At 47.3% G+C, this 21,499-nt stretch overlaps 2 protein-coding genes across 2 annotated transcripts in view; both read right to left on the reverse strand.

The window, feature by feature from the left end:
• Positions 1-715: 715 nt before the first annotated feature.
• Positions 716-9,592, reverse strand: LOC311323924 (uncharacterized protein). Its single transcript, XM_084456257.1, has 8 exons — positions 9,463-9,592; positions 8,513-8,932; positions 7,705-7,856; positions 6,981-7,155; positions 5,967-6,034; positions 5,732-5,828; positions 5,026-5,123; positions 716-2,097 (listed from the first exon to the last, which is right to left on the reverse strand). The coding sequence occupies exons 1-8, from the start codon at positions 9,530-9,532 to the stop codon at positions 1,837-1,839; spliced, it is 1,341 nt and encodes a 446-aa protein (XP_084312383.1). The 5' UTR covers positions 9,533-9,592; the 3' UTR covers positions 716-1,836.
• A 10,134-nt stretch (positions 9,593-19,726) lies between these two features.
• The window catches only part of LOC311323916 (zinc finger protein 703-like), a gene marked incomplete at both ends in the record, with an annotated part of 2,075 nt that continues 302 nt past the window's right edge, over positions 19,727-21,499 (reverse strand). The window contains one exon of the mRNA XM_084456243.1: positions 19,727-21,310. Within this exon, the coding sequence (XP_084312369.1) occupies positions 19,727-21,310 (1,584 nt within the window). The remainder of the gene's footprint in view (positions 21,311-21,499) is intronic.

A 21,499-nucleotide genomic window follows, 5' to 3' on the forward strand; every position in this document is an offset into this window, starting at 1 on the left:
GATACAAGCGGCCGAAATGAGTTTTCTCCGGGGGGTGGCTGGGGTCTCCCTGAAAGATCGGGTGAGAAGTTCAGTCATCCGGGAGAGACTCGGAGTAGAGCCGCTGCTCCTTTGCGTCGAAAGGAGCCAGTTGAGGTGGTTCGGGCATCTAGTGAGGATGCCTCCTTTGCGCCTCCCTAGGGAGGTGTTCCAGGCGTGTCCGGCTGGGAGGAGGCCGCGGGGTAGACCCAGGACCAGGTGGTGGGACTACATCTCCGCACTGGCCTGTGAGCGGCTGAAGATTCCCCAGGCAGAGCTGGTTGATGCTGCTAGGGAAAGGGATGTCTGGGGGCCCCTGCTGGAACTGCTACCTCCGCGACCCGACCCCGGATAAGCGGATGACGATGGATGGATGGAAATTTTTCTTTACAATCTAGAATCTGTCACATCCTTAGCATGCATGAACTAACTTTTTACAAATACAAGAGAGCGGATATTACTCAGCTATCTGAGCCCATCTCTCTAGGAAGAGCACAATGACAATAGAACTTAACTTTAAATGCAATAATTTCTTTATTAATTGATTATCAGGGCAATAGCAAGTTGCGAGGATGAGGAGTTTAGGCTTGTATGCAATGTAGAGAGGTAGTCGTTGCTGCCCTCTAGTGGTTAGTCTGAATAATTCCTATACTTTCATAATGAAAGAGAAAAATAATTTGTGGATCCGCCCTGTGATTCAAATCCACTCCAAAATCTAATCAGGTCCAGGGTACTTTGGGTGAAACACATGTACCAAGTTTGAACGTCATAGGGTTATTTGTTTTCGAGCTAAGGTGTAAACAAAATGCCCATCCAGCCACCCGCATACTCAACATACCCACAGACCCACACACCCAGACACCAGTGAACAGATTAAGTGTGCGCCTCGCGGTGGCACAAGTAAAAAATAGATGAAAGATAATAGTAAATAACTGGTAATATAAAATAAAAATCATAAAAATGTAACCTTGGTCAGAGACTCTCACCAAGAGGCCTCTTTAGCTCAGCCCGTTCTTTCATATCAGCCAAATTTTATACTTTTCCTCTCATCTCTCTCTCCTCCCATCATCATGCATTGCATTAATTTCAACATATCAAAGTAAACTCCTCCCTCTCTTAAAACATTCCATCAATTACAACCAATCAAAGGTACACATCACCTCATACAGTGTGATCATCTCATGGTTGCCACATGCTCAGTTTGTCATCCTGGTATCTAACAAATACTCTAGTGGTTTCCAAATGAACACTACACAACACAGTTGTCGATAGATAATCACATGACCTAATGATCACTTCTTGTCCATTCTAGTGCTTTCCACAACATGTGAAAAGATTAAGGGGCAAACAGGCACATTCCCCATCTTTAATAATGAAGGTAGAGGTAGTCGTTGCTGCCCTCTAGTGGTTAGTCGGAAGTATGAATAACTCATATTCACTTTCATAATGAAATATTAGTGTTGCAAAGCAGTAACATGACACTATGACACTGAAATACAAATTCTATCATGATTTGTGTCTAGATATCACTTCTAAACATTTCTAGATTGTAATACTATAATCACTGTTAACACATATAATATCCGCTGGGCACATAAGATAGTATTACAATCATTACTGAATTACTCAATTTTATCTCATTCTAATAATTTTCTCGGCCTCTCAGAGCTACAAGGCCGAATGTTGTTATGTCTCAGGTCCTTCGGCATGCGGACTTCCTATCTCTTGACACTGTACACGTACATTAACTTTGACAAATAAAGAAATCTTGAATGTTGGATTTTGACAAATGACAACTACAAGATGCAGCATGACTTTCTAATCTTGAATTATGAGCATGTGAGCATTTATGTGCCCCATGTTACTGGGCAGTTGCTGCTTCACTGGTTGAATTTTCTGTGATTTTGCTACTTTCGTACCGAGCTGTGATCCACGCATCCTCCAAGCCGCAGACCCCTTGTAAGATCTCTGAGCAGAAGGATAGGCTTGATTGACTTGCTCAATCCATGATCTTTTTCTTCTTTTTCCCCACCACCTGTTTAACCTCTTTTCCGTTGGAGCTCGAAGTCGCTCAGTGTACTGCAAGTAAGATAACAGAGTTAATTGTCTTATAACTCCACTGACTATATAACTGTAAGGTTATCAAGTGGTTATCAAGGTGTTTAGTAATTGGATCTTTTGTACGGCTCTAAATACACTCAAAGTTACCTTTTATTGGGATCGCTAACAATAAGGTTGAGCACTTGTGAGGATTGTGAAAATGTCCACCCTGTTGTCCAGGAAATGGCTTTTTTGGGAACACATTCATCACAATATGTGCTAGTGGTCAACTCATGCTGTCAGTACCGTGGGAAACATAGTTTGTGATTCTATATAATGGGTACTATGAGCATTGAAACACCTTCATAACCTGAGCACTGATAACTGTGTAAACATTTAAAGGGGTAGTGTGCTATTTTGGACATTTAGCCCCATTTCTGATATGTCTAGCATCAATCTAAAACATAGATGTCCAACATTTCACTGATCGCTCAAGTATTGAGTTAGAACGAAGCCTGGATTACACTACTGCGTTTTTGGGCGTTTTCCCTGAAAAAGACCTACGTTTTGCGCCTAGCAACGAAGCTCGAACCCGGAGGCGGATCGATACTGCCTTTGGCGGTCAAAATCCGGAGCTGCATTCTATAGGCAGTCTTTTGAAAACAAACTATAGGAATAGGCCTACACTGTAATGCTCACATAAAAATCTAAGAGGTTTGAGCTATATAGTATCTTATTGGATACTATAGTTAATATCAATTTGGAAATAAGAATAACGCTATAAATGTGGGATGAACTTAAACTGTATTCAATGTTTACAGGTTTCCCCCCAAAAAGTAGACACTTCAAATGCCTTTATGTGCAATTTTCACGGGGAATCGCAGATCGTTTTGCCCATTCAAAAACGTAGCCATGGACATCCGTGCCTGTGTTATTATCCAGGCGTGACGCACATCTGTCCCGTCTGCATTTTATTCTCTCGCCAGTGAACTTTGGCTCACTGGGCAACGACTGCTGTCCATAATCGCTTGCACGTTTGGACACTTTACAAGTCAAACGCCGTTGGAAACCAAGTGCGCAAAGCTTGAGATCAACAGGGATGTTTTCAACCAGGCGCAACTAGACATTTTTTGAATGACAAATTAGGCTGCTTGCTGTTGCTGTCACATTCGCTTTAGTTCTTCGGTTCCACTCCTTTGATTTTAAGCCCTTTATTCGCCATGAGAAAACACAAGAGGAACATTTTGGTAACCGAGCTGTGGAGCTGAATCTACACGCTTGTCATGATGCATTGTGATGATATTGAAACCTTCCCCTCTCCAATGTGTTTTACATGTTCGGCCTCTTTGCTGTAGTAGGCTATGCACTTACAGAATTGAGTTCTCTGTGAGGTCCCTCTGGCCTGGGTCTGCGTTTCCAATTTATTTTGGGGACGTGGAAAAAAGCACTTAAAACTTCATGAGCGACGGAAAATCAATGTCCTCAGTTGCGCACTGGTTCGGTGTCCATGGATACATCCATGTTTTCAAAGGCATTCAGTAGCGTTCTCCTTCTGTGGTCATCTTTACTTCTTGCCTCAGCAGCAGGTTCGGGTTGATGGCCAGCCTCAGCTTCTCACATGCTATCATCCATCTCTAGCCTATCATCCATCTCTAGTGCATCATCCATCTCTAGCCCATCATCCATCTCTAGCCCATCATCCATCTCTAGCCCATCATCCATCTCTAGCCCATCATCCATCTCTAGCCCATCATCCATCTCTAGCCCATCATCCATCTCTAGCGCATCATCCATCTCTAGCGCATCATCCATCTCTAGCGCATCATCCATCTCTAGCGCATCATCCATCTCTAGCGCATCATCCATCTCTAGCCCATCATCCATCTCTAGCCCATCATCCATCTCTAGCCCATCATCCATCTCTAGCCCATCATCCATCTCTAGCCCATCATCCATCTCTAGCCCATCATCCATCTCTAGCGCATCATCCATCTCTAGCGCATCATCCATCTCTAGCGCATCATCCATCTCTAGCGCATCATCCATCTCTAGCGCATCATCCATCTCTAGCCCATCATCCATCTCTAGCCCATCATCCATCTCTAGCCCATCATCCATCTCTAGCCCATCATCCATCTCTAGCCCATCATCCATCTCTAGCCCATCATCCATCTCTAGCCTATCATCCATCTCTAGCCCATCATCCATCTCTAGCCTATCATCCATCTCTTATAGTAGATCGCCTGTGTATCCAGGCTCAAATATGTAGCCAGTGCCATCATATTCAAAATCAAGTTCTTCACCATCATAACAATAATGATCCATTGTCCACAAATAGCCTACGTTGCTCCCGCTCAACAAACGTAGAATGCGCTCACCTAGCTAAGTAGATTCCTAACTAGCCGGGACTACTTACCCCTCCCCCGACCACCTCTGAAGGAGCGGTGAAAGCGAGGCTGGAGAAATGCTCATACCCAAGCCTTGCCAAGCACGGAAACACAACGGATTGTAATAGCCTACTTTTCACAGGACAGCATATTGAGATCGGTAAGATTACACACGCAGCTTCCTGATTGTTTTCCTTGAGTTTTTCAACACATATTAACTTGCCCTGCCCACTTCCATTGTAAAGAAATTTGAGTCGTACGAAAATCTCGATCTAGCTCAATACTTGAGAGATCAGTGAAATTATGGTCTCTATATTTCATATTGATGTTAGACATAAGAAATATGGCTAAATGTTCAATATAGCACACCTTTAACTAACAGAAACTACACAAATCTTAAGCTTCTAGTCTTGCCAGAACACAATATGCTCTTTAATATCATGATAACCAGCCTCCCAAAATATTCTGATTCTGACTCAATAATGGCATTTATGAACTAAAAAGGATTATGGTTGAATCAAAATGTTTACTGTGTGCTTCAAACTCTAGTACTGTAGTGTATAGCAGTATAATACTGTACCCGTTTTGTCTTGGCGTTTTGTGAATAACACAGAGAAGGGCTTGGAGCATCTTTGGATTTGGGAGTGAGATGATGGCTTAATTCTCTGGTCATCATACCTGCACACACACAAGACAGAAATGTCCCTGTGATTACACCAACTGTGGCTCAATTATTGAGACCATTTAACAAAGCCCTGTTCTGGCAAACATGTCATTGGTCCGAACCAGTTATTAGTTCAACAATTGTACACAGTTGCTTCTCAGTTCATGTAATTGTATTCATCATTTGCAGGTCTTATACTGTATCTGTGCTGGATATGCTCTCCAGACACCTTTTGGTGTGGCCTTGCCTGTGGTACGGTGTTCCTCTAGGCCCACTCATTTTGGGCCATCCAAAAGTCGATGGTCTCTCACAAACCTATCTAACCCTACACTGACCTTGTTCTTTTCACCCATTCTCCACCCATTTAATTAAAATTAAAATTTTAAAGTGTTACTGGTAGCTAAAAAAAAAAAAAAAAAAAAAAACTTAACTAACTAGCTTTTTCTAGCGTCTGGATTTTCGCTCAATTTCAGAATCAGATTTTTTTTTATTGCAATGAAGGTTTTCAATGTACAAGGAAGTTGCTTTCAGTCGGGGTGCATGACATTGAGCTGTCTGACACACACACACACACACACACACACACACACACACACACACACACACACACACACACACTCACCTCTCGCAGACTCACTTGTGGGCGGCAGAGTGGTCTGCAGGAGCTCCTGTCCCGGGCCGCGGGTGACGTTGACCCCCGTGGTCTTGCCCCCCTCGCCCTGCACCATTAGAATAGTAAAAACTGACTACAGTGAAGAAAACCCTGACACAGCCTCGGCTTATTGACATGAGATGTCCTGGTTATGGATGGTCAAACACGGAGCACGGAGATAGGGGGAGTTCCCCACTTGGCTCACCTGCGTCCACTGGGTGAGCTGGGTCAGGGTGAGTTTGATCTGGGTCACCACTGGCTGGCCTGCTTGACCTGTAGGGGTGAAGTCACATGTGCATGTCAGTAAACACACACACACACATTTCTGATAAGTTATATCCTTTTAAGAAAAGAAGCATTGTAAAAAAAAAAAAACTTTTTAATTTAGGCAGACATTCTACCCTGTGTTCAGACTCAAGAGATAATAGAACAGCTGTGTTGATGCTGAAAACATGGGGTGCGTTCAAATTCAGCATAACGTTTGCAAACTATTTTAAACTTTTAAAAGCGTCTATAAGATGCTAGCTAGCTATCTAGCTATTTTGCGGGGACCAAAATAATGTAATCATGGCATTGTTTTCGCGTTTGGAAATACATCGGAGTGAATGCAGCTGACGGCTAACTATGGCTCATTCACCTCCATGTATTTTCAAATGCGAAAACAACGGCAGTGAAAAACAATCAGAGTCTGGTAATGATGAGTTTGTAACCCCGATAGTGTATTCAGCCTTATTTTGACTATTTCGGTTCTTGAAGTGGCGTTTTTACAGTGAACATTTAACATTGAAGTCAACGGACACTTCCGCCGTTATTGCATGATTGTGTTTTACCATATACCATGGCTTTATTAATTCATAATATAAGCACTTTTCCGTTTATTAAAGGACAGGTTTGGAATTTAGCATTCTAAGCCATGTTAAAAGGTTATATCCAATCATATACAGCGGCCGATATCAAAGTTTTGTCAAAGGGTACACTCGAGATATAGCCCTTCGCCGCTAACACACAATGGCGAAAAAGACCAATATTCTTAAAACAATCGTAATAATTTTACACAATCTGCTCTTGCACAGTATATTATTCTCAAAATAAGATCAGTAAGACTCTATGGTTAGATATAACATTCCACGTCTTGGTTAGATCAGAGTTTTTGCAGTAAATAAAATCATATAAATTCCCATCCCTGCACCGATCACCGCCCGCCCCCTCGCAGACCCACCTGTGGAGGAGGTGGTCGCGGGCAGCATGGAGGTGAAGAGGAAACGCTGGACCTGGCCGTCGGGCAGCGTGGCCAGCATGAGCTCCTGTCCGGGGCCGCAGGCGACGTCGACCCCCTGGGGGATGACCTGCAGCTGGCCGGTGGTCTTGCCCCCCTGACCTTGCACCATTAGCTTCTGTGTTGACGAAATTGGGAAAAATGGACTACAGTGAAATTAAGAAAAAACTGATACAGCACAGATTTATTGACATGAGATGTCTTGGATATGAAAGGTTGAGTTCATGATATGGATGAGAACCGTAAAACCGTGAACCGCGGTATAAAATGTCCACGGTATTAGAACCGTGACATTCCCTGTGTTTACGGTATTACATTTACGGTATAACACAATAATGCGCTGCTGAAACTTCACATTTCAAGTTGCTTACAACAGTTAATTTTGTAATTTAATATAAGCTTGCTATTAATAAACTGAGCTTAATTACAATAGTGTGTATTTTCCATCATGTGTTGCACTGTAGTTCCTTCAAAGTAAAATACTTGTTTTTTTTATGTGTGTTGCCATATACAGTACCATGAAATACCGTAAACCGTAGTTCATTACATCTCTACTTTAAGCACAGTCTGAAATTCCACCTGTACACTATGGTGCACAACTGCAACATGTTATGGATGGTCAAACCCAGAGCATGGATATAGGGACCTCCGTCCCCCGCCGGCTCACCTGCGCCCCCTGGGTGAGCTGGTCGAGCTGCGCCACAGTGAGCTTGACCTGGTCTTTGCCCTGCGCCCGGGCGTCCTGAGGAGTCTGACTGGAGTCCGAGACGGCGGTGGAAACGGGCTGGGCGCGGATGATCTGGATCACCACCTGCTGGCCTGCGGGAGGCGGGGTCACACGAGCACGTCAGGACACGTGATGTGCGTGCACACACACACACGGATGTCCAAACACACACTTGAATGCATTCCTCTACACACAGAGAAAGATGCATGTTGATGCATGATTATCATAATAATTGCATTTAGTAGTTCGCAAACACACACACACACACACACACACACACACACACACACACAGAAATCATGCACACACACACACACACACAGAAAGGAAGAGAGCCAAGGATAAACATATTTAACGGTTAGGTTAGTCGTTAGATGTAATCTCACAAATGGTAAATGGACTGCATTTATATAGCGCTTTTCCACCTTAGCGGCACTCAAAGCGCTTTACAATGGCCTCTCATTCACCCATTCACACACCAATGGCGGCAGCTGCCATGCAAGGTGCTAACCTGCTCATTGGGAGCAATTTGGGGTTAGGTGTCTTGCTCAAGGACACTTCGATATGTGGACAGTCGGAGCTGGGATTCGAACCGCTGACCCTTCGATCATTGAACGACCCGCTCTACCAACTGAGCTACAGCCGCACCACGTAATCTCACAAGGTATCAAGTAACCCTTATACTGAAAAGACTTTCCACAATGACAACAACAATGCAGAAGGACTTTGTGATTTTGTACTTTCATACCCAACTGAGGTCCACGCGTCTTCCCAGCCACAGGCTCGTTGTTAGATCTCTGAGCATCAGGATCGTCTTGATTGACAGCAGAGGAGGTCTGAGACACTTCTGCTGCCTTTGGCCTTAGTTTCTCAGTCTCCTCTCCGTTCTCTACGCTCAGCTGCAGGTTTGGAGTCCTAGTTTGGTCTTTATCATGGGCACTTGTCACACAGGTTGGGCTGAATATGAAATCTTCGAGATCAGACGCCTCCTCCTCCTCTTGAAGCTGATCTCCCACGTGACTTCTCCCGAGGTCTAGCTCTTCTTCATTCATAAGAGTGAACTCCATCAGTTCCTCGTTCACCAGCCTGGAGGTGATGTCCAGCTCGGGGTGTTGCTGCCCATGAGGAGCCTTCTCGGGGACAGCAAGGAACGGCCGGGGTTCTGCAGCTGCAGCAGAGGATAAAGAAAATACTTTTGAAATACAGAGACACGACTCATCAGACAGACATTGGTTAACTTATGGTACGTTCGTTTATTACTGAGAGGTGGCAAATTGCGACTTGCTACTAGGAATGATTAAATAAAACACCGCATGAACTCGCACTTCCTCGTCGCAAATTCGGATGTTTCTCAGCCCCCAGTTGCTCGAATGCACTAGATATACCTAGGTAACTGTGATATAATGGTATATAGATATAACTAGGTAACTGTGATATAATGGTATATAGATATAACTAGGTAACTGTGATATAATGGTATATAGCTGAATGCACACAGGTCGGAGGTGGGTATTTTGCCACTTGCGACTTGCCACCTCCGACCACAAACGAACGCACCATTAGCCCTCTCCAATTTCTCCGCCTTATTGTGCTATTTATAGCCTAGGCATGCTAGCATAACATACACAGGCAAAAGGTTAACTATAAAGAAACAGTTTTTAAAAACGATTATGGTTAACTCACAATTGAGTCTCTTACCTGCTCTGTGTAAGCGTTCGATCTCTTGTTTTAAACAGAAAACTTCCTCTGTTATTGTTGTCTCCACCATCCCCCATATCTCCTCCGCAGCGGCTGCGAGTCGCTCGATGATAAATAATCTAAGCGTGCGCATTTTAGGCATTTTCAAACGTATGTTAATTGATAGCTTACTATTTTGTCCGAGGTGTGACCCAATGTTTAGTAGTACCGATTAACAATTGAGGCTAGCGTACTCTTGTAGCAAGCATGTTAGCGGGATGTGTGAATGAAATCATCTTCCTTGTTGGTTAGGGGCGTGCAAAACAGCAACCAACAATAGCAACCTAGCGCCCCCTGCTGAAGGGGAGTGTAAAGTGATCTGTCCCAGAGACAAGTAGCCTAACATGATTTTGGAGGGGTGGGTCCTGTGCATGGGTCCTGTGTGTGTGTGTGTGTGTGTGTGTGTGTGTGTGTGTGTGTGTGTGTGTGTGTGTGTGTGTGTGTGTGTGTGTGTGTGTGTGTGTGTGTGTGTGTGTGTGTGTGTGCGTGTGCGTGCGTGCGTGCGTGTGTGTGTGGGTTGAGTGTTTTCGTGTTGCCTACTTAGGCAGCATTCGGAGGCAGGGAGGTATCAAGTCATGTCCCAATCCAATATTTACAAATGTGCTGCCTGCTGTCTACGACTGGGCAGATTTTGAAGGCTGCACGGATTCGTTATCCCACAATCCCATGCGCCCGCTCCACTGCTCTGACCAAAAGAGCAATTTTGTCTCTGTGACTGTTAATATGTCACTTTAAGAAGTTTGAATATGTTTTCAGGCGAGAAAATAAACATGTAGATTCCCAAAATGTGGCCAGTTTATCAAAATAAACCATTTATATATCTGATCTGATGTTTGTTTTCCACTTCTGTAGGCTAACATTAGTTAGCTAGACTACGTTAGCTAGCTAGGCTATGTTAGTTACATAGATACCTGTGGGGTTTGACAGAAACGTCAGAACAAATCACAAGTTGTAAAATTATTTGGGGACCAATATCTTTAGCTAGCTACGTAGCTAAAGTAACTAGCTTACTATATTGTTGTATTAGCAGTTGGTAAAAGAACAGGATACAAAAAACGAACTTGTTCTTTCATGTGAAGCTAGGACCATTCGTGACTGGATGGCTTCAGGTAGTCGAATACTAGGATACCATATTAGACAAGCATTTATTTGGGAACATGTTAGCTGGCCAGCATAACAACCGGTTTGTTGGCTTTTCGTTTTGACAACTGGTAAGTTCTGTTACACAGGAAACACTCTTTCCAGAATGATATAGTGATGATTGACTGACAGGTATTTAGCGACATTACGTTGTTACGCATTGCTTCCTTGGAAGTCTGTCTCAATCCAGACTCCTTTCCAGGCAACTTCATAGGACTAGGATTACAACCAGGATTACGCGAAAACTAACCTCTTTTCATGAAACTTGGTGGAGGGGTGTAGCATGGGCCAATATAGAGCCCATTCAATTTTGGTGTGCACTGAATCACGAAATGCATTCAGGGGTGGAGGTCTGTGCTCTCTGAGCACCATTTCTAGTTAGGCTATTTATTTATTATAGTCCATCTCTATTTGTCAATCAATCAATCAATCAATCAAAGCTTTATTTGTATAGCGCATTTCATACCCAGAGGCAACATAATGCGCTTTACAGAGAACAAGGGAGGTGGGCATACGACCCACCTCTACATATTCAATATTTGTGCACCTGAGTCTTTATAATCTCTCCTCCCCAGTCTGAGTATCTTCCGTCACTGCAAGGACCCTCTTACAACCACACTAATTAGTACATCCTGTTCTCAAAAGTCACCAGAAATTGGTATTTAAGTGCTTTATTTAAAAACAAAATCTTCAGGGGCATGCCCCCGAACACCACTAGCATTTCAGTGTCCCCCCTCCCAGGTTCAAAGGGAGACGTGGATACACAGGGATGTGGGTAGGGTCCGCGTCCGCCATCCGGGGCCCACCTATCCCACCTAAGTATGGCTCCCCCAGTAAAACCTGCCCATTTCCACCACTCGGTCTGACATCCTCTACTGGTTACATGAATTAAAAGATATGAAGCGAGTTGAGTGACTTACACCAAACAGTACAACTCTGAACTAAACTGATGCTGAACCCAACACTGCTGGCCATTGGCTCAGCTGGTTGAAACAAAGCTGTCATTGGATGATCGGCCAAGCAATTTGCATGGCTATGAATTTGTGAAACGCAGAGTAGCTACCCTTCCCTCCATCTAGGAGTCGCTGTTGTACATCTTAAAGAAAAAGTAAAGGGTGAAAAAAAGGCTTGTCGGAGTTCATTAAGTACCCAGGGAACAATGGCAAAAGCCAGCAATGCAGGCTGCAGTTAGCTGGCCTGCCATTAATCATGCCTGACAAGGAACCAGGGTTAAAGGTGGGAGAGCTGCCAGTGACTCTGTTAGTGATTATAGAGCCTTTCTCGCTGAGCAAGGGTGCACACAAGAGAGAGGTTCAACACAGACTGCTCAGTGTGACGAAGGGCAGGCTATGTCCAGGGAACACAGTCACGACTGATTCTAAAACAAACAATACACAAACTCTTCCACCGCTGATCCTGTTTCATAGGTTGATTAAATACAGAATAATAGACCATGTCATCGCATCTCCTTTGGCTGTGTTTGGTGTTGCTCCGGTGCCACAGGCTTTAGTTAGAAGTTCCTAGACAGATTGTCCTCTCCACATTAATTCTAGGTAAACAAAAGAGTTAATTCTATTAATCTACGTTTCTTGACTCGTCCGCTATACTCTCGCTTGGTCTGAAAGAGTACGACTCCCTTCCCTGTGTCTGTCTGCCTGCTGGAAACATCCCCAGCTGGACTCCGTTGCCCCCCTCGGTGCCTGACAGCTTTTCCACCTTAAGGGAGGGAGGGAGAGAGGGAGAGAGAGAGAGAGAGAGAGAGAGAGAGAGAGCCAGGAAGACAGAGGAAAAAAGAGCAAAATAGATCCTGTGACCGGGCTAGATTGAAGCCCTGTTAAGTGCTCTGCTTGAAAGCATGTCTGGCCTCATTAGCTGTCAGTAGTAACAATACTGAACTGGCAGTGAAGACAGGTTGGAGTCTCGTGGTCATAAATCAGCCCTTGACAGCTGCCTGACAGGCTGGGAACCAGCACACATGCAGGAGAGGCAGGCACCCTCACAGGCTCCAGTCTCGACACTGCACAGGCACACCTTGAGACACAAGCATGCACGACATCAAAGCACTGTGATTGCCCTGGTTTTAGGGTGGGTGGGGGGGGGGGTTAACTGTGTGAAAGGCGCGTGTGTGTGTGTGTGTGTGTGTGTGTGTGTGTGGAGGCGTCCATTGGGTTGATGAGCTGCGGTGTGGATGACTGGTGTGGGGCGGGGTGGCGGTAAAGAGCGAGGCCTGCAGGTCATTAATCACGGCCTCTGACACGCAGATCGGGGGGCCGCGTCCCCCCTGTGCATACAGCTGCTGGGCCACACTCTGCGCACGGGAGATGTGTGTCCCCCCCCCCACCCCCCCAACCCCCCCACGGTCCACTCCTCAAGCCCGTGGCTCTCATCTGTCCGACTCCCTCAGTGTTAAAGTCACTCACGTCACTCCCTGATCTGTCAACCCCGTTCCCACAACACCCCTCCTCCTCCTCCCTCCCATCCTCCTCCTCTCTCGTTCCCGTCTCCAGTCTCAGATGTTCGGCTTAGTTTACGCTCTAACCTTCTTTAAACTCCCTTCCTGTACCTTTATTGATTGAGCTATTGAATTCAGTTACGTATGGATTAGGGTATTGTTCTGTAGAATGGGGGTGGAACCTAAAATGCATGCTTTCCTTCCTATGTGCTTTGAATGTACCGCAGCTTCAGTCGCTGCCGACCATTGTGTTGCGCTGGAGCTACAGTATAAGAGGCCATTGTGCTTTATCCCCACTTTGAAATAAACAGACTCGTAAACGTGAAGGGACACAAGTAATGGGCCGTCTCATTCCTAGTTCCCATCCACTGATATGACATCAGCCAGACATGCAGCTGCTCGCATATAACAAAATAAACCAGTCCGAAAAAGACTTTTTCATCATTCACAGCCGGTAAATCATTTGAGTCCAGGCATGGGACGTGTTGAGAGCTAACTCCTTATCAACCTTTCAGCATGATTCAGGAAACATCTGGAATTTACCAGGTTTTTGGCCCAAATATTACTAAACGCAGGACCAGAAAGAAGACTTATGAAGTAGTGTTGTACTGCAGAGCATCAGGTGATGTTACAGGGCTGAGACCTTTTGATACTCTCAGTTTTATGTATGGGAAAGTATTATTTATTTAACGAGGTATACTAGACACATACTGTATGTTACCCTCACTAAGATTATGTTGTACAATGTCTTAATCATGGTCTCCCATTCCTGTGGCTCAATATTATTCTTACAATACTTGTTTGGTACCACACCTTGCTTTTCCCCTCTGACTACATCACACACACAGACGCACACACAGACACACACACAGACACACACACACACACACACATACACACACACACACACACACACACACAGAGGGCCTGCCATAAATCAGTGGAATGGATCAGGTCTGCCGGTTAGACTAAACAACAGCGTTTGAGTGGATTTGCTCTCCCTCATTAATCATCTTGACAGAGTGAAAACACATTTCCCCTTTAATGACTGTATTTGGGTAATCATGTCTGCTGCTTTCAATGCATGCCTCTCTCGCATTCCGCTTTGTTCGGCCTGTCTCTCACAGTGTGTGGAGTCTGTGGACCCATATTTGCAGGAAAATAATTGCACCGATAGGAGCAAAAAATAATAAAGTAGTAGTTCTTTCGGAGTAGATGTGGAAAGCTTCTAGTCAGGCTTTAGAAGATTAGTTTTATAATTCAAAAGCACAGCGGTCTGAGTATTATGTTAAACTTTGCTTCGATTTGACTAATTTTCCCCAGCCAATTCATGCCCTGTGTGTGTTTATGCCTGTGGTTGTGCTAGAGATGGAGAAAAAGAGAGAGAGAGAGAAGGAGAAAGATAAAGAGTGAGTGGGAGAGTTTTTGAGTCTCTCTCTCTCTCTCTGACCTTTCAAGTCTGCGGTGCGGCGCCTACTCTGGGTCGCAGCGGGGCAATTATTGCGGCTCACATCCACGGAGTGGCTGGATAAACCGTGAGGAATGAGAGAATGCGTCTCGGAGCGTGCAGACGCGGAAGGCAGAGGATGTTGTCACCCCCGTGTGCGGCTAACCCCTCTAGCCTTGCCAACCTCCAGGCCTACGCCGCCCGATGCCAAGGCACGTTTTTCCGTGAGTGCGCTTGTTCGTGATGCATGAGAGCTGACAAGCAGGCCGGGATCCCTCAGAGCGCCGGCAGATCAAAACCAGCTGGGGGCGTGCGCATTAGCAGAGAAACCATAATTGCCCAATGCCCTCTTGTGCACTACTGAACTCGCTCTGTCCACTTTGACAAGCCGGCCCTGGTGGAAAGCGGAAAGGAAGAGAGGGACAAACTCAGAGTGAGAGAGAGAGAGAGAGAGAGAGTCGGGGCAGGTCCTAGGAGGAGGGCCCCATTTGGTAATAAAAGTGCAAGGGCAGGTTAATTTACGGTTGGATGTGGGTAATTTACCTCACTAGGCCATGATGGATAGGCCTATCATGTGCAGTTTGTTTTTTTGGTGTGTACTTTGAAGGAGGGGTTTCAAGGGTGGTTTGCGAGAAAAAGTGTATTTTCGACATTCTTCCCTGTCTGTGGGTGGATTTAAGTAATGGCTGTATGGTGGTTTAGAAACATCAATCCAATGTGTCTGACATCTGTGTGCTCTTTATTTTTGGACCACTTGAAAAGCCCTCTCAGAAAGATGAGTGATGAAGTGATAAACTTAGAGAGGGGAACAGAGAGTGAGTTAAAGCGGAGGAGTCAGTTTGAGGGAGGCTGTTTGTGATCTCGTATAGAGATCCCAGACGGAAAAACAGAATAACCGAAGCATCAAGACAGATGTTGTAGATTTGTGCCTCTTAGTTCTGTGCCTGTGCTTGGCTCCGACACAACGGCTGAATGATTCTGCTTAAACTCAGGGGCTATAGAAAAGCACTGTTGCTTTGTTATAGGACCAGGGCCGCTGTCCGTTGAGGCTTTAAACTCTAGAAACGGGTAATTTAAGGAGGTAGAGAAATGAATAGAGTTGAATGGATCAGTCTATCTTGCCCTTCCCTTTCCCAGTGGAGTGTTAAACTGAGAAGAACAGGCCATGTGAAGAGTGTCCGGTAAATATATTCTCCTTCCTGCCTGCCCCCCCCATCCACCCACCCACCCACCCACCCCCACACACACACACACACACGCACACACACACACACACACACACACACACCTCTGCTCCTCCCTCACTTCCTCCCTCTCTCTAGTCTCTCTCTTCCTCCCAGTTCGGCCTGATGGAGAGGTTGAGACTTGTCTTGTAATTAAGGCGCTGCTCCGCGCTCTGTCATCGTTAATCACAGGGGCTGTCAGCTGTCCTCCCAGGGCTCCCATAGGCCGGCCTCTGGCAGGAGAGACACCCCACACCAAGAGCACAGGAGGCTAGAGTGTGTTTGTGTGAACATATTCTAAACATTTCTCTGTAGTCACCCCCCAAACCGTTTTAGCTGAGTGTGCAGGGGAACGAATTACATGTAACACATGCTTGCCAGCAGTCCAGTGGTTAAACACGCTCTGGCGTGTGAGTGTTGATATCTGCCATAAACATTAGCCAGGCTGGAGATGGATGGACGGAGTGATTGATGAGGGGAGGTAGGGGAAGAAAGGGGATGATGGATGGATCGAATAAATGAGTAATGGAGGAGTAGGAACAGAATGGAAAATGGAGAGAGCACTATTCATTTTTCCCCTGAGACAAGATGGAGTCTTTCTGATTTAATTATATCTGTTGCCTCTTGTGATGGGCTGGACTTATGTGCTCTAGTCTGTACTCAGTCTCTCAGGTTTAGTAGGCTAAAGGTTTTATTTGTTGGTTTTTATATCATGAGCAGCAACAAAAAACATTTTACTTATGTCCTATAGGTGGCGACACAAACCTACACTCTTTTCCATCCAGGTAATACCAAATACAAATTGTGAAAGTAGACTAGAAAAGACAATAGGCACATATCCAGAACACCCAGAGAAAATAGCCCAATAATATGCCGAGCTCACGTCTGAACTTCATCTCTCCAAACCAGAACCAGTAATCCCAGTGGCTAACCATACTATGAAGTCACTTTACCTCAGGAATCTGTCACACTGCGGTCTGGGCCATCTCTAAACCACCTGATCCCTCTCTTTAACAGAAGCACGGCTACTGTACTTAAGCGAGCCTGTTTCTTTTTATTTCCTGGGCGTCGACCAGGCAACCTGAAACCCACTCCTCACGCTCGCCCAGATCTTCCGTTGACCTCCCGCTGAACTCGCCAGACCTCTCAAGGCCTCACGAACAACAAAGACTCCGGGAACACCGAGACGGGAGCCGGTTCTCGTTTTACCGCGGTGACAGGGTGCCTTGACCTCTGTGGCTCCGCTGTCAGAGCTGTAAGTGACCAGCACGGGTTGTCTATACTCCGCCGAGGGCCTCACAGTGTCACATAGCCAGGAAACGGCATATTAACCTTCCACTGCCAATCACGAAGCTGGAGGGCCAGGTAACCCGAGCGAGTGACAGGGCGTTATCCTGAGCGTGTCAGGGCAGCGGCGCTTTAGCTCTGATGCCTATCTGAATGACGTAGGCTATAACTGACATACTGGCGGGTCAGACCCACTGAGCAAAGACACGTCTTCGAGACGTCTTTGAGACGTCTTCTTCGGACGTCCAAAGACATCCAATTAGGAGCCAGGATGAACCGTTTTTTTTAGACGTTCAGATATTGAAGCCGTTTTGCACGTCCACAGACGTCTTAGATAGGTCCAAGCCAGACGTTTGAATATTGAGGGGTCCAGCAGACGTACAAATGGGGTTCTGGACCGACGGACGTTATTAAGACATGATCTGAACGTCTCCCTGACGTTGTGTGTTTGCTGGGGATGGACTCGCGGAAGCAAACCTCGTTATGGTAAAAGTATTTTCTGCATGTTTTCTAACATGCTGTGGTGGCCCTGACAGACATAGACATGTCTATGATAGTGGATTCCTTTTAAGGAAATGTGCTTCAGAGCTGGCAAGAGTCAAGACAGCCAAGAAATCAAGAAGACTTGAATACAGATGTGCTTATTCTATATTTTCACAGGACATGTTAATGTTATGAGGCGTATAGTGCAATGTAGCCAGTCGGTTCTTCAGTTTGAACACCGATTAGGCCTAGGATGTTGACCCGTGGAGGAGGTGAAGGGAGCGTGTCGCAGTCAAGCCTCACATGGTACCCGGCACGCCATTAGAACAGAACCCTGCAAACTATACACCGACTGTCTTCCATTAGGTAAGACAGCATTTCCTGCATATCTGAGGAATGAGAGCCGAGCCGTTGCGGTCTGCTCACTATCCGCTGTGTGTCTGCGCCCTGAAACACTAGCTGAAGTAAAGCACACCCAAACCCATCCATCACCTGATTCTGTCTGGGGAACTATAGTGCCTGGTTTAAGCTCCACGCTACATCAAAGACGGGCCGACTGGCAAACTCAGACTGTCCACTGTTCTGCCTCGGTATTCAATTTCCATCATGTGTCACGGTCAAAATGGACTGCAAGTTCAACGTGTCAACTGAATCTATGAATTATACAAATGATCGTTTAAATCAAGCATCCATGAATGCACTATAACTCTGGAAGAATTACTTCTCACGTCATACTGTCAGGCCTAACTGAAATCCAGCACATTGACTTCCTGTCATCGTCGTGAAGGGAGCAGCAGCTCCCATGATGAGTGAGGGAGAGGAGGCCTCTCAGTCCTTACAAGGGGACAATGGTCCCCGGAATCAACACAGTAGTTCCTGTGTTTGTCCCCCGAGGAACATGCACACAGTAAAACTAGGACACGAAGACACGCGAGTACCAGTGAAATGTTTTGTTCATAGAAAAGCTGAATGTGTTATTCAGAGAACAGAGAGTCCCTCATGACTCACACTACTGCGCTTTTCACAAGCAGTCAGTTTATGGCAGAATGTCTTTAAATGTTCACACGCCAAAATTCATGGCTCATAAAGTATCTCTATTGCCCTAATGGGCCGTGTTAAAATGCATTTGAGTTGAATTGAGCTGACACAATAGCACTTTGGATTGATAAATGAAGACAATATCATTTAAATAACAGTATTCACTGTAATTTATTAAACAAAATATGACCTCCTTTCTCAGTGAGTATAGCCTCTGCCATTGCCTTTTCTCTTGTAGCCGACTGTTAAACTCTCTCCCTTACCTGGGTGTTACACCCAAATACTTTACACAAAAATAGCACATCTCAGTTAACTGTTCATTTGCTGTACAAATCAAAACCAGGAAGCCAGGGGCAGCTGTGACACATGCACATTCATTCTTCAAAGACTCCACATGAAGAGACCATTTTCAACGTGAAGAGAGGAAAATATATATTTTGTGTTAGCTTTTTTTTTTCTTTTTCTGTTTTCTGTCATGTGGGATTCCCCAGATCGTGTTCATAATTGGTAAATGATATGGCTGTAATAGAAAAATGGCAAAAAATGCAACAGTGAACATGAAAAGCCAAGCGCTCAGTACAAAATAAATACAACTTCTCAGTAGGAAAGAATGTAAGAAAGGAAAAAAAAGGCAAAACAAAAACCACTCAGTCAAGCCTTCATGCGTCCGGCGGTGGTGTCCGGCGCCCCCCCCCACGCTGCCCGCCGTCGTGGCCGAGGGTTCCTGCTGTCCCCGTCACGCCGCCCGCCTCCACACCGCAATCCCAGAGTGAGCCTCACACATCCCAGAGCTGGACCACCGCGGCCCACCAGAAGCCCCCCACTGATCCGACACCAGTTCCTGGTTCTGTGGTAGCATTGCAGCCTCCCCCCTCCCCCTGACTGACTACTGGTCCGGTCCAGACCAGTCCAATCCGGTACGATCCAGTCGAGTGCAGTCCTAGCCACTGGCAAATAACAGCATCGCAGAAGTCTGCAGCCATGCAAGCGGGCCAACTTCTGCCCTCTCCGCAAGACTCTATATTAGTAGAGCGCCGAGCCCGCCACGTCGTCCCTAACGGACCCAGCTGACTCCTCAGGTCCCGGAAGAGGGTAGGCGTGAGGGGCGCCCCGCCCCCGAGCGAACGTCAGGAGGACCAGCACACCATCCGGACCTCACTGGTAGCCCAGGGCAGAGGCAGAACCGAGTCTCTGGCTGTAGAGGGCATAGTGGGGGTAGTAGGGACCAGCAGAGGGGAAGGAGTGCAGGGGGATGGACGCCGGCCCCGGGGGCAGGTGGACCTTGCCGTAGGGGTGGTAGCGGGCCAGGCCCAGGCTGGGGGGCGCGCGGAGGGAGAAGGAGGCCGGGCTTCCCTGGTGGGGCAGGTGGAGGTGGCACGAGGCCGCACCCGAGGACGAGACCGACGGGTAGGCGGACAGCAGCTTGCTGGCGTCCAGCCCGCCGCCGTGGAGCGAGGTGTGCGTGCGCAGGTGAGCCAGGAGCTCGTCCGAGGTGGCGAAGCGCTTGTCGCACGGCCCCCCCGCCGATACCCAGTTGCACGCGTGCGGCACGGGGTCGTTGGGCAGCATGAAGCCGTAGGTGTAGAGGGGGTGGGAGAGGGAGGGGCTTACGCTGGACGCCAGCGTGCTCGGGTGGAGGGAGTGGAGAGGGTGCGAGGGGTAGACCAGCGGGAAGCCGGATTTGAGGGAGGGGTCGTGGACGCAGGAGGTGCAGTTGCTGCCCCCCAGGTGGGGGGCGTTGGGGTAGCTGAGACAGTAAGGGTCCCGGCATAAACCTTGCATGAAGCTGGGAGGGGAGGCGCCGGTGAGAGGGCTGGAGCTAGGGTGCTTTCCCGGCACCCCCACTCCCAGGCTCGACTTGGTATGGTCCAGTCCCGGTACGAACTGCGACGGGTAACCGGCGTAGGCCCCCACCACGGAGCCGTGGTAGCCCATCCCGGACGCGGACAGGGGGAACACCGAGTGGCCCGTCTTGTAGGGGGAGATGGGCGTGATGTGGGCGGGGCCGAGGGTCGGCTGGGAGGCGGTCTGCGAGTCCCCGCCCCCCTTGCCCCCCCCCTCGTGGCTGGGGCTGCACTCGGAGCTGCCGCTGCTGGAGTTGACGCTGGCTCGGGCGTGGCTGGAGTTGGCGAGCTGGTGGGGACTGTCCGAATTAGCCTTGCCCGGCTCCGCCTCTTTCTTAAGATGGCCGCCGCCCACGCAGAGAACGCCGCCGTGGCCGCCGGGACTGCCCTGCTCCGGCTTGCCGTCTCCGTTCAGAGTCTGAGAGTGCGGGGCCTGCTGACCGCCGGGCGACTGGCTCTGTCTGTGGGACTGGTTGACCTCCCGCTGCGCGTGCTGAGGCGGCGTTCCGCTGCTCGTCCTGGTGCTGGGGGATATCGGGTGAGGGGGGAACGAATGACCGCCGGACGAGCTGCCGTTAGCGCCCCCGCCGCCATTGTTGTTGTTGTTGTTGGGGACCCTGAAGCCCTGCTTGTTGTCGCCGCTCCCATTGGTGCTGCTCACCCCGTCCCTCCGACAGTCCCCGCCCACTTTGGAGTAGGGCTTGAAGCTGGACTTGTCGTCCAGGGAGGGGCGGTGTTCCCCATGCTTCAGGCTGGAGCCGGAGGAGCGACCGCCAGTCTCTTTGTCCCCCAGGGCGGTGATGGAGCTCAGTTTGGAGGAGGAGGGGGGGTCAGGCTTACCTATCTGGGAGCAGGTCTGAGCTAAAAGAGCCAGGGGACTCTTCTTTGCATCCAGCTGTAAAAAGAGTCATATTAGTTCACTTTCCCAAGGTGGCACTGGTGACCAGTATACATACGATAACAACTTGATGTTCAAATGGAAAGAGCATTCCTATGAATCATCCACAAACTCACTTCACATCACATATTATGTCTATTTCCCCCTCGTCTTCACACGATGAAACAAATAACTTTTTTGGTATTA

This window comes from Borostomias antarcticus (genome assembly GCF_949987555.1).
Source record: "Borostomias antarcticus genome assembly, chromosome: 2".
Classification (NCBI taxonomy): Eukaryota; Metazoa; Chordata; class Actinopteri; order Stomiiformes; family Stomiidae; genus Borostomias; species Borostomias antarcticus.

Excerpts from the sequence above, each read along its gene's own strand:
- LOC311323924 (XM_084456257.1), bottom strand. The coding sequence starts at position 9,532 with ATGGTGGAGACAACAATAACAGAGGAAGTTTTCTGTTTAAAACAAGAG. Across the intron at positions 8,933-9,462 it reads CGAACGCTTACACAGAGCAG|CTGCAGAACCCCGGCCGTTC; the intron begins GTAAGAGACTCA and ends CCTCTGCTGCAG. Across the intron at positions 5,124-5,731 it reads CACAAGTGAGTCTGCGAGAG|GTATGATGACCAGAGAATTA; the intron begins GTGAGTGTGTGT and ends GTGTGTGTGCAG.